We start from the raw sequence: 14,045 nt of genomic DNA on the forward strand, positions 1-14,045 counted from the left end.
GTGGACTTCAACTCCCAGAATTCCTCAGCCAGCATGGGGGAACTATGGCCCCTTCATGACTTGTGGACTTCAACTCCCAGAATTCCTCAGCCAGCATGGGGAAACTATGGCCCCTTCATGACTTGTGGACTTCAACTCCCAGAATTCCTCAGCCAGCATGGCTCAGCTTGGAAACCTCTCCCTTTCCCCTCAGCATGGCTGGCTCAGGAATTCTGGGAGTTGAAGTCCACGAGTCATTAAAGAGCCAAGGTTGCCTACCCCTGGTCCAAGAGATAGCAAAAGGCTATCCTATATGTTTATTGCAAAATTGCAATTTTTTTTTTAAAGTTACCCCACTGGTCAGTGTATGTCTTCATGTTTCATGGAAGAGGCCGTTTGGCAGTTGTATCCTTGTGGGCAAAAATGGTTCTTTTTAAGTTTTGTTGCACAAAAGCCCCCAGGTTGCCCCAGGAGAGAGAGAGGGGGGGGGAAAGAGAGGAAGGGAGAAAGACTGCCAAGCCAATGTTTAGGCTGAGCTTGTTGGCCCTGAACGAGCTTCACAAAACTTGCCTTGTTGCAATCTTTGCGAACCCCCACTTTAACTCTGTGGATTTGGGAATTCCGGGCATTGTTTCTCCATCTTTGCTGAAGTAACCACACTTAATGGCCTTCTTCTCTCAGGGAACACATGTGGAGAAGGCCTGGAGGAAAACCATGTTGGCTCCCAAACCCCAAAAAATCCCTCTGGATGGCGCTCAGCCAAAGTCAACCAGACTCGTGATCCTTTTTAAGTTTCTCCAACTTGGGCGCCGAGCAGAAAAAAGAGCACAAGTACAGTTAAATCCTCAACTAACGACCACGAATGAGCTGAAACCTTCTGCTGCTCGGCGAGATACTGGTTAAAGGAGTTTTTGTCCCGTTTTATGACCTTTCTTGCCACAGAGGTTCAGCGTATCGCTGCCGTTGTTCAATTAGTAACCCCGTCGTTAAGCGAATCTGGCTTTCCCATTGAAGCAAAGACCTCGGGACATTGCAACCGTCATAAATATGAGTCAGCTGCCAAGCATCTGAGTTTTGATCACGTGACCGTGGGGATGCTGCAGTGGTTGTGAAGGGTGAAAAACGGTCGTAAGTGACTTTTTTCCAGTGCCGTTGTAACTTTGAACGGTTTCTAGATAAACTGTCCACGTCTACTTGCATTGTAGAAGTGGCTTTTACAAAGGGTTGTTCTTTCGAGCATCTAAAATGGGAATCTTAGATACTAAGACTATTAATTCTTCTATCTTCATACCCTTGGTTGGCAGGCAGAGACATCAACTATCCTTCATCAATGTGGTTAGAAGGTTTGGTTAGATCATGGGTAGGCAACCTTGGCTCTTTTATGACTTGTGGACTTCAACTCCCAGAATTCCTGAGCCAGCCATGCTGAGGGGAAAGGGAGAGGTTTCCATGCTGAGCCATGCTGGCTCAGGAATTCTGGGAGTTGAAGTCCACAAGTCATGAAGGGGCCAAAGTTTTCCCCATGCTGGCTCAGGAATTCTGGGAGTTGAAGTCCACAAGTCATGAAGGGGCCAAAATTCCCCCATGCTGGCTCAGGAATTCTGGGAGTTGAAGTCCATGTCATGAAGGGGCCATAGTTCCCCCATGCTGGCTCAGGAATTCTGGGAGCTGAAGTCTGCAAGGCATGAAGGGGCCATAGTTCCCCCATGCTGCCTCATGAATTCTGGGAGTTGAAGTCCACAAGTCATGAAGGGGCCATAGTTCCCCAATGCTGGCTCAGGAATTCTGGGAGTTGAAGTCCGCAAGTCATGAAGGGGTCAAAATTCCCCCATGCTGGCTCAGGAATTCTGGGAGTTGAAGTCCACGAGTCATGAAGGGGCCAAAGTTCCCCCATGCTGGCTCAGGAATTCTGGGAGTTGAAGTCCACGAGTCATAAAAGGGCCATAGTTCCCCCATGCTGACTCAGGAATTCTGGGAGTTGAAGTCCACAAGTCACGAAGGGGCCAAAGTTCCCCCATGCTGGCTCAGGAATTCTGGGAGTTGAAGTCCACGAGTCATAAAAGGGCCAAGGTTGCTACCCCTGGGTTAGATGGACAAAGATATTGATACCTTGGCTTTTGCCTGAGGTGGTTCTATATAATAGAGCAGGGGTCCCCAACGCCCGGTCTGTGGACCGGTACCGGGCCACGGCATGCCAGCAACTGGTCCACACAAACAAGGAAAGCCCCATCCGCGGGATGCAGGCAGCACACAAAACCACGCCCCCTCCAGTCCACGCAAAAACCTCTCCCTACGGAACCGGTGCCTGGTGCCCAAAAGATTGGGGACCTCTGTAACAGAGCACAACATGGCTTTGAGTTTCCATACTTACCTGTTTTCTAGAGGACTTATCTGTAAACTTGGGAACTCCTTCAAATCCTAGAGAATGATTTCGTTCAATGCGGTGTTGTTGAGATGTTTAGCTGAGTTAGGCTAGGTGAAAGTCTTCTTCTGCTAAGACTTTGGCTTCTAGCAGGCCCACTCACCATGAAGTTCTGAATTACACTTACTGCTGCTGTCATAAATATGAGTCGGTTACCAAGCTCCCGAATTTTGATCACGCACAGTGGGAATGCTTCAATGGTCGTAAGTATGAAAAATGGTCAATAAAGTGATCAACGTTTGGGCAACTGAGTCAATATTTATGACGGTCGCAGCGTCCCGGTTTCACGTGATCCCCTTTTGCCACCTTCTGTCAAGCCAAGTCAACGGGGGAAGACAGATTCACTTAACAGCCGTGTTACTAACTTATCAACTGCAGTGATTCACTTAACAACGGTGTCAAGAAAGGTCAAAAATGGGGCAAAAGTCACTTAACAACTGTCTCGCTTAGCAACAGAAACTTTGGGCTCGATTGTGGTCATAAGTCAAGGACTATCTGTATTCTGGACAAATTGTGGTCTAGTCTCTCCTTGAAAATGGAGCACACACAACTTCTGGAGGCAACTCGTTCCACTGATCAGTTGTGATTTTAAGTCGAGGATTAACTGTATGACCGAGGAAGTGTATCTCCCAGGTATCTGATAGTTGTCAAAAAGAGATTTCCTGACCCCACAATTATCCTTACTATTGATGGTGTTAGCATCAGAAAACACAACAAAAACATTACAATCCACTCTCTTCTTAAAAACTTCCAGTGTTGGAGCATTCACCGCTTCTGGAGGCAGGTTGTTCCACTGGTTAATTGTTCTAACTGTCAGGAAGTTTCTCCTTAGTTCTAGGTTGCTCCTCTCCTTGATTAGTTTCCATCCATTGCTTCTCGTCCGGCCTTCGGGCGCTTTGGAGAACAGCTTGACTCCCTCTTCTTTGGGGCAACCCCTGAGATATTGGAAGACTGCTATCATGTCCCCCCTCGTCCTTCTTTTCTCTAGGTTAGCCAAACCCAAATCCTGCAATCGTTCTTCATTATGTTTTTGTCTCCAGGCCTTTAATCATCTTAGTTGCTCTTCTTTGCATTTTTTTTTTTTTACCAAAGTCTCAACATCTTTTTTATAATGTGGTGACCTAGCATCACCCTAGTCCAAGGGATAGGCAACCTTGGCTCTTTTATGACTTGTGGACTTCAACTCCCAGAATTCCTGAGCCAGCACAGCTGGCTCAGGAATTCTGGGAGTTGAAGTCCACGAGTCATAAAAGAGCCAAGGTTGCCTACCCCTGTGCCTAGTCCTTTTTATCAAAATGTTTCATTACATGTCACCACCGAAACATTTTGTTCTTGCTTTCCCCATTCGAGAACATCACCTTGAGGGACACCCAAGCAACAAGACACTCACGATACCTTAACTCCAAAATATTGGTGACATTTCCCGAAGGGAAGATTCTCCGGATGTAGTTGAAGTCGCCAACATACAGGCTGCCGTCGGAGCCGCAGGTGAGGGCAACGGGGGCCAGGAGCTTGTTGCCATCCGCCAGGCCGTTGCAACTGGGGCAGGAGATGCTTCTTCGGCGTCCGTTCCCCATGATGCTCCCTATGACTGGGGGCTGCTGGGAGATGAACTGGTTCCCCCCGTTTCCTTTGTGCAGGATACCTGGAGGGCAAACACAAAGGGGATGGGCAGACTTTGCAACGAGAGGCAGCTCCTCCGGGACTTGACACAACGATCAAAATTCAGGCACTTGGCAAGTGGCATGCGCAGATACCCTGTTTTCCCCCCAAATAAGACCTAACTGGAAAATAAGCCCTAGCATGATTTTTCAGGATGCTCGTAATATAAGCCCTACCCCAAAAATAAGCCCCAGTTAAGATCGTCAGCCAGACGGACGCATTTAGTACCATATTTCCCCCAAAATAAGACCTAACTTAAAAATAATCCCTAATGCAGGGCTTTTCAACCAGTGGTACGGGTACCACCTGTGGTACATTGGCACCTGGCAGGTGGTACGCGACCATCCTAGAAAAGTGGTAGTGGGGGAGGGGAATGAGCTGAACCGGTGGCAGCACCGCACAAGCCTGAACGAGAGACGGCTGGAGCTGCAGGGCTGTCAGGGCTCAGCGGAAGTGCCAGGATCAGTGCCGCTTTCCAGCTGATCGGCGCTTCTTCGGGGCTGTCAGCGGAAGCGCCAGGATCAGCGCCAGTCTCCAGCTGGAGCTCGGCGCTGATCCTGGCACTTCTGCTGAGCCCAGAAGAAGCGCCGATCAGCTGGAATGTTGCAGCCTCTCCAGGGTCTTGTGATTTACATTCAGATGCTTGGCAACTGATTCATATTTATGACGGTCACAGTGTCCCAGGGTCATGTGAAGTGACCAAAACCTGCTGCAACCACCCAGCAGACGGGGGGAATAAAAACCAAACACCCCCCACCCCACCCCCGCTGCCACTCCTCAACAGAAATGCTCACAACAATGAAAATCCCAGACAGGAGGAAGAGCGCCGCCGGGTGGGCAGGCAGGTATCTTGCTCGGTTGTGGCTTGGGGGGCACTTTTTTCAGTGCCATTATAACTTCGAACAGTCACTAAGCGAACTGTTGTAAGTCGAGGACTACCTGTACTTTATCACTTTTTTCCTTTTTTGGGGGGGTCATCAGGTTTTTGACGCCTTGCTAGGCGACTGGTGGTACTCGGATATTGCCATATTCTAAAAGTGGTACAATGGGTGAAAAGGTTGAAAAGCCCTGCCCTAAAGTGTCTTTTGAACCAAAAATTAATATAAGACCCGGTCTTATTTTGGGGGAAATACGGGCAGCCCTCAATTTACAGCGGTTTGTTCAGTGACTGTTCAAAGTTACAACGGCACTAAAAAAGCGACTTATGACCGTTTTTCACACTGTTGCAGCATCCCCGTGGGTTATGCGATCAAAATTCACACCCTTGACAACTGAGTCACATTGATGACAGTTGCAGTGTCAGTAAGTCAACAGAACCTTTTGCGACCTTCTGACAAGCAAAATCAACGGGGAAGCCAGATTCACTTAACAACTTTGTGACTCACTTAACAACGGCAGTGGTTTGACTTAACAACGGTGGCCAGATAGGTCGTCAAACGGGGCAAAAGTCACTTAACAACTGTCTCGCTTGGCAATGAAATTGTGGTCATAAGATGAGGACTACCTGTATATACTCCCAATCATTCTTGTAATGGGACATCTCCTTTGTTTTTCATCTAGAGGTCCCCAATCCCCAGACTGTGGCCTGTTCAAAACCAGGCTGAGGGGGGGAGAGATGGTCAAGCGTGTACGTATGAAGCTCTACTCACACGAAGCTCTACTTGCATGAACAGGGCGCTCATCCTCATGCAAGTGGAGCTGCGTGCATGAGTGCAAGCATTCTCCACTTGTGCGCGAAGCTGCATTCGTCCGAGTTTCATGCACACCACTTGCACAATGAGCTGTGTGCGTGTGCACATGCACCTGCCACTCACACACACACCCCTTGTGCTGGGCCACGCTGGGCTATTGACCAGGAATCAGGAAAAAGCATAGATTGTCAATACGTGCAGATGGCCCCACTATCTCTGGGTATTGCAGAGTCGTGGAAGGTCACCCAATGTCCCAAGACACCTGAGAACACTCAGTGTCCTTAAGGCAGGTATGGGGAACCTTGGCTCTTTTATGACTTGTGGACTTCAACTCCCAGAATTCCTGAGCTAGCCATGCTGGCTCAGGAATTCTGGGAGTTGAAGTCCACAAGTCATGAAGGGGCCATAGTTCCCCCAGGCTGGCTCAGGAATTCTGGGAGTTGAAGTCCACGAGTCATGAAGGGGCCAAAGTTCCCCCATGCTGGCTGAGGAATTCTGGGAGTTGAAGTCCCCGAGTCATGAAGGGGCCATAGTTCCGCCATGCTGGCTCAGGATTTCTGGGAGTTGAAGTCCACGAGTCATGAAGGGGCCATAGTTCCCCCCTGCTGGCTCAGGAATTCTGGGAGTTGAAGTCCACAAGTCGTGAAGGGGCCATAGTTCCGCCATGCTGGCTGAGGAATTCTGGGAGTTGAAGTCCACGAGTCATAAAAGGGCCAAGGTTCCCCACCCCTGCCTTAGGGAAACACCCTCTTACCTTATCTATAGCATGCCAGGCTTTCTAGGTGAATTCTTTACGAGTGCCAGCTTTGCTGGGTGGATTGCTTATGTAATCAAAAAGTATAAATACAAGGATTTTTATTTTATTTTTGTCATTCTGGGCTTCCTCCCTTTTAGAGGGGCCTGTCTTTGTTCAGCTGAATAAAAACGTCAAGCGTAAAGGCAACTTCTGCGTTTCTTGCATTTTTTTTTTTAACCAAGCCACACCTCAGATCCTGCACAACTGAGGCCGCCAAGCTGGAAAAGCTGGGGATTGCTATATTGCTGTGGTTAAGTGACCAACCTTTACAACTTACAATCACAAAAGCAGGCTCTGTTACACTCATGGCTCAAGGACTAGCCAAGGACTAGCAATTAACTGCAGCTTTGATCCTAAAAGCCATCCAAAGCAGACGGGTGATTAAGAAATATGAAGCATGTATAAACAAACAAACAAACAAACAAACAAACAAACAAACAAACGTACCACTTTGGATGTTAAGCGCATGGTGTTTATCCAGAGACCAGCCTCCCAGTTTGGAAGCGTCTATTTCGTAACCTTGAAGCACCGCCGTCCGTTTCTCCCACAGGATCAAATCAGGGCACGATTCATATTCGTAGCCCACCGAGACTGGGGAGTGCGAGAGAGAATGGGAAAGGAAAGGAAAGAAAAGAGAGAAAAGAAAGCAGCCCAGATGAACAGCTTTAAAGCAGTATATTTTTAAAAAAGACAGTCCAAAACACAGCCCGGATTAGCTATGAAAAAAGTCCCAAGGAAACAAAAGAAAATAAAACAAATAAACACAAGAAAATAAAACCGATTTGACTAGATCAGGGGTAGGCAACCTTGGCTCTTTTGTGACTCGTGGACTTCAACTCCCAGAATTCCTGAGCCAGCACGGCTGGTTCAGGAATTCTGGGTACTGAAGTCCACGAGTCATAAAAGAGCCAAGGTTGCCTACCCTGAACTAGAACGAACCCTTTATATCCCCCATCTCAAGAAAAGTATATCTTGGCTCTTTTATGACTCATGGACTTCAGGAATCCCAGGAATTCTGGGAGTTGAAGTCCACAAGTCATGAAGGGGCCACAGTTCCCCCATGCTGGCTCAGGAATTCTGGGAGTTGAAGTCCACGAGTCACGAAGGGGCCACAGTTCCCCCATGCTGGCTCAGGAATTCTGGGAGTTGAAGTCCTCGAGTTATGAAGGGGCCAAAGTTTCCCCCATGCTGGCTCAGGAATTCTGGGAGTTGAAGTCCTCGAGTTATGAAGGGGCCAAAGTTTCCCCCATGCTGGCTCAGGAATTCTGGGAGTTGAAGTCCGCAAGTCATGAAGGGGTCAAAGTTTCCCCCATGCTGGCTCAGGAATTCTGGGAGTTGAAGTCCTCGAGTTATGAAGGGGCCAAAGTTTCCCCCATGCTGGCTCAGGAATTCTGGGAGTTGAAGTCCGCAAGTCATGAAGGGGTCAAAGTTTTCCCCATGCTGGCTCAGGAATTCTGGGAGTTGAAGTCCACGAGTTATAAAAGAGCCAAGGTTGCCTACCCCTGCTATAGGGCTATCATATCTGGGCATCAAAAATTCCGACAACCACTAGGTGGTAGCAAAGAGTCAAGTTTTTCTGCAACTCTTTGCTACCACCTAGTGGTTGTCTGAATTAAGCAGCTTAAATATAGTAACTGTAAGAAAATGTCAGGTGGGAAGCAGAAATCTTCCCAGGCAAGGGGTTCCAAAGAGTGTAGGAACAGAAATAATTTCCCCAAGTGTGCTCCTGTCATCTGAACTTCGGATAGTGGTTGGTCAGGACTTTACAGAACGCTATCTTGGTTGGCGGGTAGGTAGGAGACAGAAAGAAAAAAAAGTAATAGAGTTGGAAGGGACCTTGGAGGTCTTCTAGTCCAACTCCCTGTTCAGGCGGGAAACCCTAAAGCATTTCAGACAAATGGTTGTCCAGTCTCTTCTTAAAAGCCTCCAGTGATGGAGCACCCACAACTTCTGGAGGCAAGCAGTTCCACTGATTTATTGTTCTCCCTACCAGGAAATTTCTCTTTAGTTCTAGATTGGATCTCTCCTTGATTAGTTTCCATCCAATGCTTCTTGTCCGGTGCTTTGGAGAATAGCTTGACTCCCTCTTCTTTGGGGCAGCCCCTGAGATATTGGAACACTGCTATCATGTCCCCCCTCGTCCTTCTCTTCATTAAACTAGACCTACCCAATTCCAGCAACTGTTCCTTATATGTTTTAGCCTCCAGTCCCCTGATCCTCTTTGCTGCTCTTCTCTGCCCTCTTTCTAGAGTCTCAACATCTTTTTTACAAAACTGGGTGCCGTACTCCAAGTGTGGCCTTACCAAGGCATTGTAAAGCGGTATTAATACTTCATGTGATCTTGATTCTACCCCTCTGTTACTGCAGCCTAGCACTGTGTTGGCTTTCTTGGCAGCTGCCAAAGATATAAAGGCAGAGACTGAAATGCTATCTTACCAAAGACTTCGGATAACCCAAACACCTTCTGATTGTAGACATCCGTCTTGTCCCAGATGAAGTAATAGGAGAGATCGGGAGCTGCAGGAAACCACTTTCGGAAGAGGCGTCCTTCAACCGCCACCATGAGGTGGACTTTCATAAGGTTGAAAGGTATGGTGGGATGGGTCAAGCTGATCCTCAGGACCGATTTGTAGCCAGACGTACGACTGCTCAGGTAGCTTAGCTTGATTTTAGTCCCTGAGATTTTAATCTCTTCTTGTAAGGCCTGGAGATTAAAAAAAAAGAAAGAAAGAAAAAAATCACAGCTGAAGAAGTGACGACCAAATGAACCTTGGGTGCCTTCCATGGGCAAACCAAGATATAGATACTGTATATGTATTTTTATTTAAGCAGGCATTTTTGTCCTGGATTATTTGGGGTTTCGGTCTTGTTTGATCGGATGGGAATGACACGGCTGTCGGCAAATTGTGGGGTGCCTGGTGCTGGTTTTCTTGCAGGTGTTTAGTTACCCAATCTTGCCTGTCAGTCAAGGAACTAACAAAAAGAAAACAACAACATTCCCACCAATGCTGACAGGACAAGCGACTGTATATAAACAGGGAGAAAACCTCACTCCCTTCTATCTCTGATGATGTTACCTAGCTGGGTAATGAAACATCTGCAAGAAAACCACCAAGCTCAGAGAGCACCAAGGACCCCACAGTCATTCTCCTCCTCCTCCTCCTCCTCCTCCTCCTCCTCCTCCTCCTGTTCTCCACAAATCTCTCTCCCTTCTAGCACTGATGATGTTACCTAGTTGGGTAATGAAACATCTGCAAGAAAACTACCAAGCTCAGAGAGCACCAAGGACCCCACCATTCCGCCCTGAACTACACATATTCTCCTTTATTAGAATCCAGCAAAATACAGGCAAAAATACCCCATGATCTATGTTCTATTTATCTTCCACAGAAACCACCAAGCTCAGAGAGCACCAAGGACCTCACAGTCATCCACCTCCTCCTCCTCCTCCTCCTCCTCCTCCTCCTCTTCTCCACAACCCCCCTCTTTTTTAGCACTGATGATGTTACCCAGTTGGGTCATGAAATGTCTGCAAGAAAACAACCAAGCTCAGAGAGCACCAAGGACCTCACACTTCTCCTCCTCGACCTCCTCACAAACCCCACTCCCTTCTACCCCTGATGATGCTCCCTAGTTGAACAATGAAACATCCTCAACAAACCAACGGAGTTCAGACAGCACCGTCCTCCTTCTCCTCCTCCTCTCCACAACCCCCTTCTCTTCTATCACTGATGATGTTACCTAGTTGGGTCATGAAAGGTCTGCAACAAAACCACCCAGCTCAGAGAGCACCAAGGACACCACAGTCGTCGTCCTCCTCCTCCCCACACACCCCACTCTCTTCTATCACTGATGATGTTACCTAGTTGGGTCATGAAAGGTCTGCAAGAAAACCACCCAGCTCAGAGAGCACCAAGCACCCCTCATTTCAACCCTGAGCTACAAAAATTCTCTTCTATCATTGCCAGCAAATTTCTTCGCTGTCATCAGGTTATGAGACATCTCAGTATGGCTTCTTTTGGCCATTATATTGCTTACTTTGTAGGTTGGTGTTGATCTCAGCCAGCCCTTCATGGTTTTGAAAGACCAGCTTCTCTAGTGGTCTCTGCCTTCCTGGTAAGACGGTGAAAAACCACAATCCCGCAAACTCTCTTGCCCTTGTGAATGTTTGGTCATGAACCGGCTGGCTTTCAAAAGCGGAATTTTCATTCTGGGATCATGTGGATCCCACAGGTAGTCCTCAACCTACCACCACAACTGAGCCCCACATTTATGTTGTGAGAAATTTGCAAAGGGAGTTTCGCTCCAGTTTACGACCTTTCTTGCCACCGCTGGTGAACCACTGCAGTTGTTAAACGAGCAACCCGGTCGTTAAGTGAATCCGGTTGCTTGTTGGAAGGTTGCAAAAGGGGATCGCACGACCCCCCGGGACGCTGCAACCGTCATAAATGAGAGCCAGCGGTCAAGCCTCCGAATGTAAATCACGTGACCCTGGGGAGGCTGCAATGGTCCTAAGTGTGAAAAACGATCCTAAGTCCCTCTTTTCAGTGCCGTTGTAACTTCCGAGTGGTCCTCCACTTCCGTTGTAAGTAGAGGACTCACCTATCTTTCGAGCGGAGGAGAGAAACGACAGATGCTGGTCCCTGAATTTGCCAAGGGTGGCCCACATCTGGAGGGATCTTTGCAGCCCCGCCGTTCTTACCTGGATCTCTGGCACGATGGGGCCTCGCTCGGAACAGGAGCTGGCGAAGGCGGTCAGTGGAGTTGGGGAAACCACCGGGTTGGGCCGGGCAAAGTTGCTCAGGTCACAACTGGGGATGTCGTTTTCTTCGTGTCGCATGACGATGGTCTCCATGACGAAGAAGTGATTCCAGGGCAGCCAGAGCGTGTGATCCTGCGTGATGAAGGGCGCCCGTTCGAAACGCAGAACGACGGCTATCCCGCCGTTCGTGACCAGGTCGAAACTGCGGACAGAAATCCAAGATGGATTTGTTTTTGTTTTTTTTTAAAACGAGGGAAGCAACACAAATGTAGATTCGCTACCAACGCTGGCGGAAGGTCAACCTGCCTCCAGAAGCGGTGAATGCTCCCACACTGGAAGTTTTTAAGAAGAGACTGGACAGCCATTTGTCTGAAATGGTATAGGGTTTCCTGCTTGAGCAGGGGGTTGGACTAGATGACCTCCAAGGTCCCTTCCAACTTTATTATTATTATTATTATGGATCATCGCACAGTCAGCCAGATGTTCAGACTGGATTTGGCATTTTTGTCTACCTATCGAGTCCTTACCCAGGACCTGGGATAGGCAGATGTGGATGTTTGATGGTATTACAGATCTCGTCACAGGATGGAAGCAGTTCCTAGTAAGGCCGCCTTTTGCAATTGACTAATGGTGAATTTGTCAATGCCAATGGTGTTCAAGTGGTGCTCCAGTTGTTTTGGGATTGCACCCAAGGCACCTATTACTATTGGTACTACCCTTGCTTGCTTTTGCCACAGTCTTTCTATTTCTAATTATTATTATTATTATTATTATTATTATTATTATTATTATTATTATTATTATTATTATTATTATTATTATTATTTCCCACTAAAAAAAATAAAAATGGAGTGACTTCTATTTTGGCCAATCGACTGGGTGGATTTGAACTCGAGCACAAATGCACCATAAAAAAAACAACCCTATGAAAAGCATTTTCTGTTTTCTTTTACAAAGCAGTACAAAGGAACTGATGTTTTGTAAAGAAAATATCTTCTGAGACTGAAAGCTATAAACCAGTGTTTTTTCAGCCTTGGCCACTTTAAGATGTGTGGACTTCAACTCCCAAAATTCCCTAGCCAGCATACTGGAAGCTGGAATTCACCCATGCAGGCTGGGGAATTCTGGGAACTGAAGTCCACCCATACAGGCTGGGCAATTCTGGAAATTGAATCCACCCAAGCTGGCTGGGGAATTCTGGGAGTTGAAGTCCACCCATGCTGTCTAGGGAATTCTGGGAACTGAAGTCCACCCATGCAGGCTGGTGAATTCTGGGAAATGAAATCCATGCATGCAGGCTGGGGAATTCTGGGAGCTGAGAACCAACCATTCTGGCTGGGGAATTCTGGGAGTTGAAGTTCACCCAAGCTGGCTGGGGCATTCTGGGAAATGAAATCCATGAATGCAGGCTGGGGAATTCTGGGAAATGAAATCCATGCATGCAGGCTGGGGAATTCTGGGAGCTGAAGTCCACCCAAGCTGGCTGGGGAATTCTGGGAGTTGAAGCGTACCCACTTTGGCTGAGAAATTCTGGGAGCCGAAGTCCACACACCTTAAAAGTTGCTGAGGTTGAGTAATACTGCCCCAAATGGTTCACAATTAAAGCAACAGTGGAAACGGCGGTGTGTTTGTGTGTAGGTAGGAAACAGACATAGGGGTCCTTATTAGCGTGAAGGGAGAAATCGATAAAGGCACTTATTTTAGCTGGCAACTGCTAGGCAACATCCAGAGGTTGCATCTAAGGCCTAATGGTGAGAGGTACATCTAATTTACGGTTCAGCAGACAGGACCTCCCTAACGGTGTGCTTCATTTAGCTCTGTCCAGGAAATAAAAACAAAGCAAGTGAGCGAAAGAGCTATTGATTCTGCAATTCAAGTAGGAGAACGGGGTGGCTGGTTTTAATAGCACTGCCAGCAAACTGAAAAAGCACCGAAGCCTCAAGGAAGACATTTTTAACAGTTAGTTAACATTTGGCAAAGTGGCAAGCAATTTCAGAGGCCAGGGTGGAGAAGTGAACGGAGCGGCGGTGGGAACTGCAGAAACAGGTAGGCCGTCCTCGACGTACGACCACAATTGAGTCTCAAAATTTCTGCCGCTAAGCAAGACTGTGGGGAAAAATGCACGCGCAGCAAACTGCCGTGATTCCTCCCCCCCCACAAACCTCATAACCTTTTGATACCCCTTGTCCCAATGAAGCAGCCAGAAGGTCATCTCCTTTTGACTTAATGCCTCGCCTACCTAAACAGATAATATGCTTAGTTCCTTCCTATCTCTTCCTGTCTTTGTTAGTTCTTTCTCCCTTTGATCTGCCTGTATTTGTTCTTTACCTGGTCTTTGACCATGTAATGTGTTACTAGGAAATAGTTGCTTACATGAAGGAATTTTCCAATGAAGAAACTTTATGTCAGCATCTAAGGGTTAAACTTATGTATAGAAAATGTCAGCATCTAATGGTTAAGCTGAGTATGTAAAAAGTATATAAAAACCAATAAACACACAGAGATTCTCAAGCTGTCTCAAGCGGTGACAAGCAGCTCTGCAGCAGCTTCAAATCTCTGCTCAAGACATGCCTGAGTCTTTTTCTTAGCGTCTTACACAAGACAGTGGTTAAGCAACCTTCGTCCCGTTTTACGACCTTTCTCGCCACCGTTGTTAAGCGAATCGCTGCAGCTGTTAAGTTAGGAACCTGATGGTTAGGCGAATCTGGCTTCCACATTGACTTTGCTTATCGG

At 47.5% G+C, this 14,045-nt stretch overlaps 1 protein-coding gene across 1 annotated transcript in view; it reads right to left on the minus strand.

Moving 5' to 3' along the window:
* The window catches only part of LOC107297379 (teneurin-4), a gene marked incomplete at its 5' end in the record, with an annotated part of 78,940 nt that overhangs the window by 42,294 nt on the left and 22,601 nt on the right, over positions 1-14,045 (minus strand). Inside the window, 4 exons of the mRNA XM_015826743.1 lie at positions 3,797-4,046; positions 6,998-7,141; positions 8,987-9,254; positions 11,253-11,514. Of these exons, the coding sequence (XP_015682229.1) occupies positions 3,797-4,046; positions 6,998-7,141; positions 8,987-9,254; positions 11,253-11,514 (924 nt within the window). The remainder of the gene's footprint in view (positions 1-3,796; positions 4,047-6,997; positions 7,142-8,986; positions 9,255-11,252; positions 11,515-14,045) is intronic.

The sequence above is a fragment of the Protobothrops mucrosquamatus genome, unplaced genomic scaffold, assembly GCF_001527695.2.
Source record: "Protobothrops mucrosquamatus isolate PMUCROS unplaced genomic scaffold, P.Mucros_1.0 scaffold3271, whole genome shotgun sequence".
NCBI lineage: Eukaryota > Metazoa > Chordata > Lepidosauria > Squamata > Viperidae > Protobothrops > Protobothrops mucrosquamatus.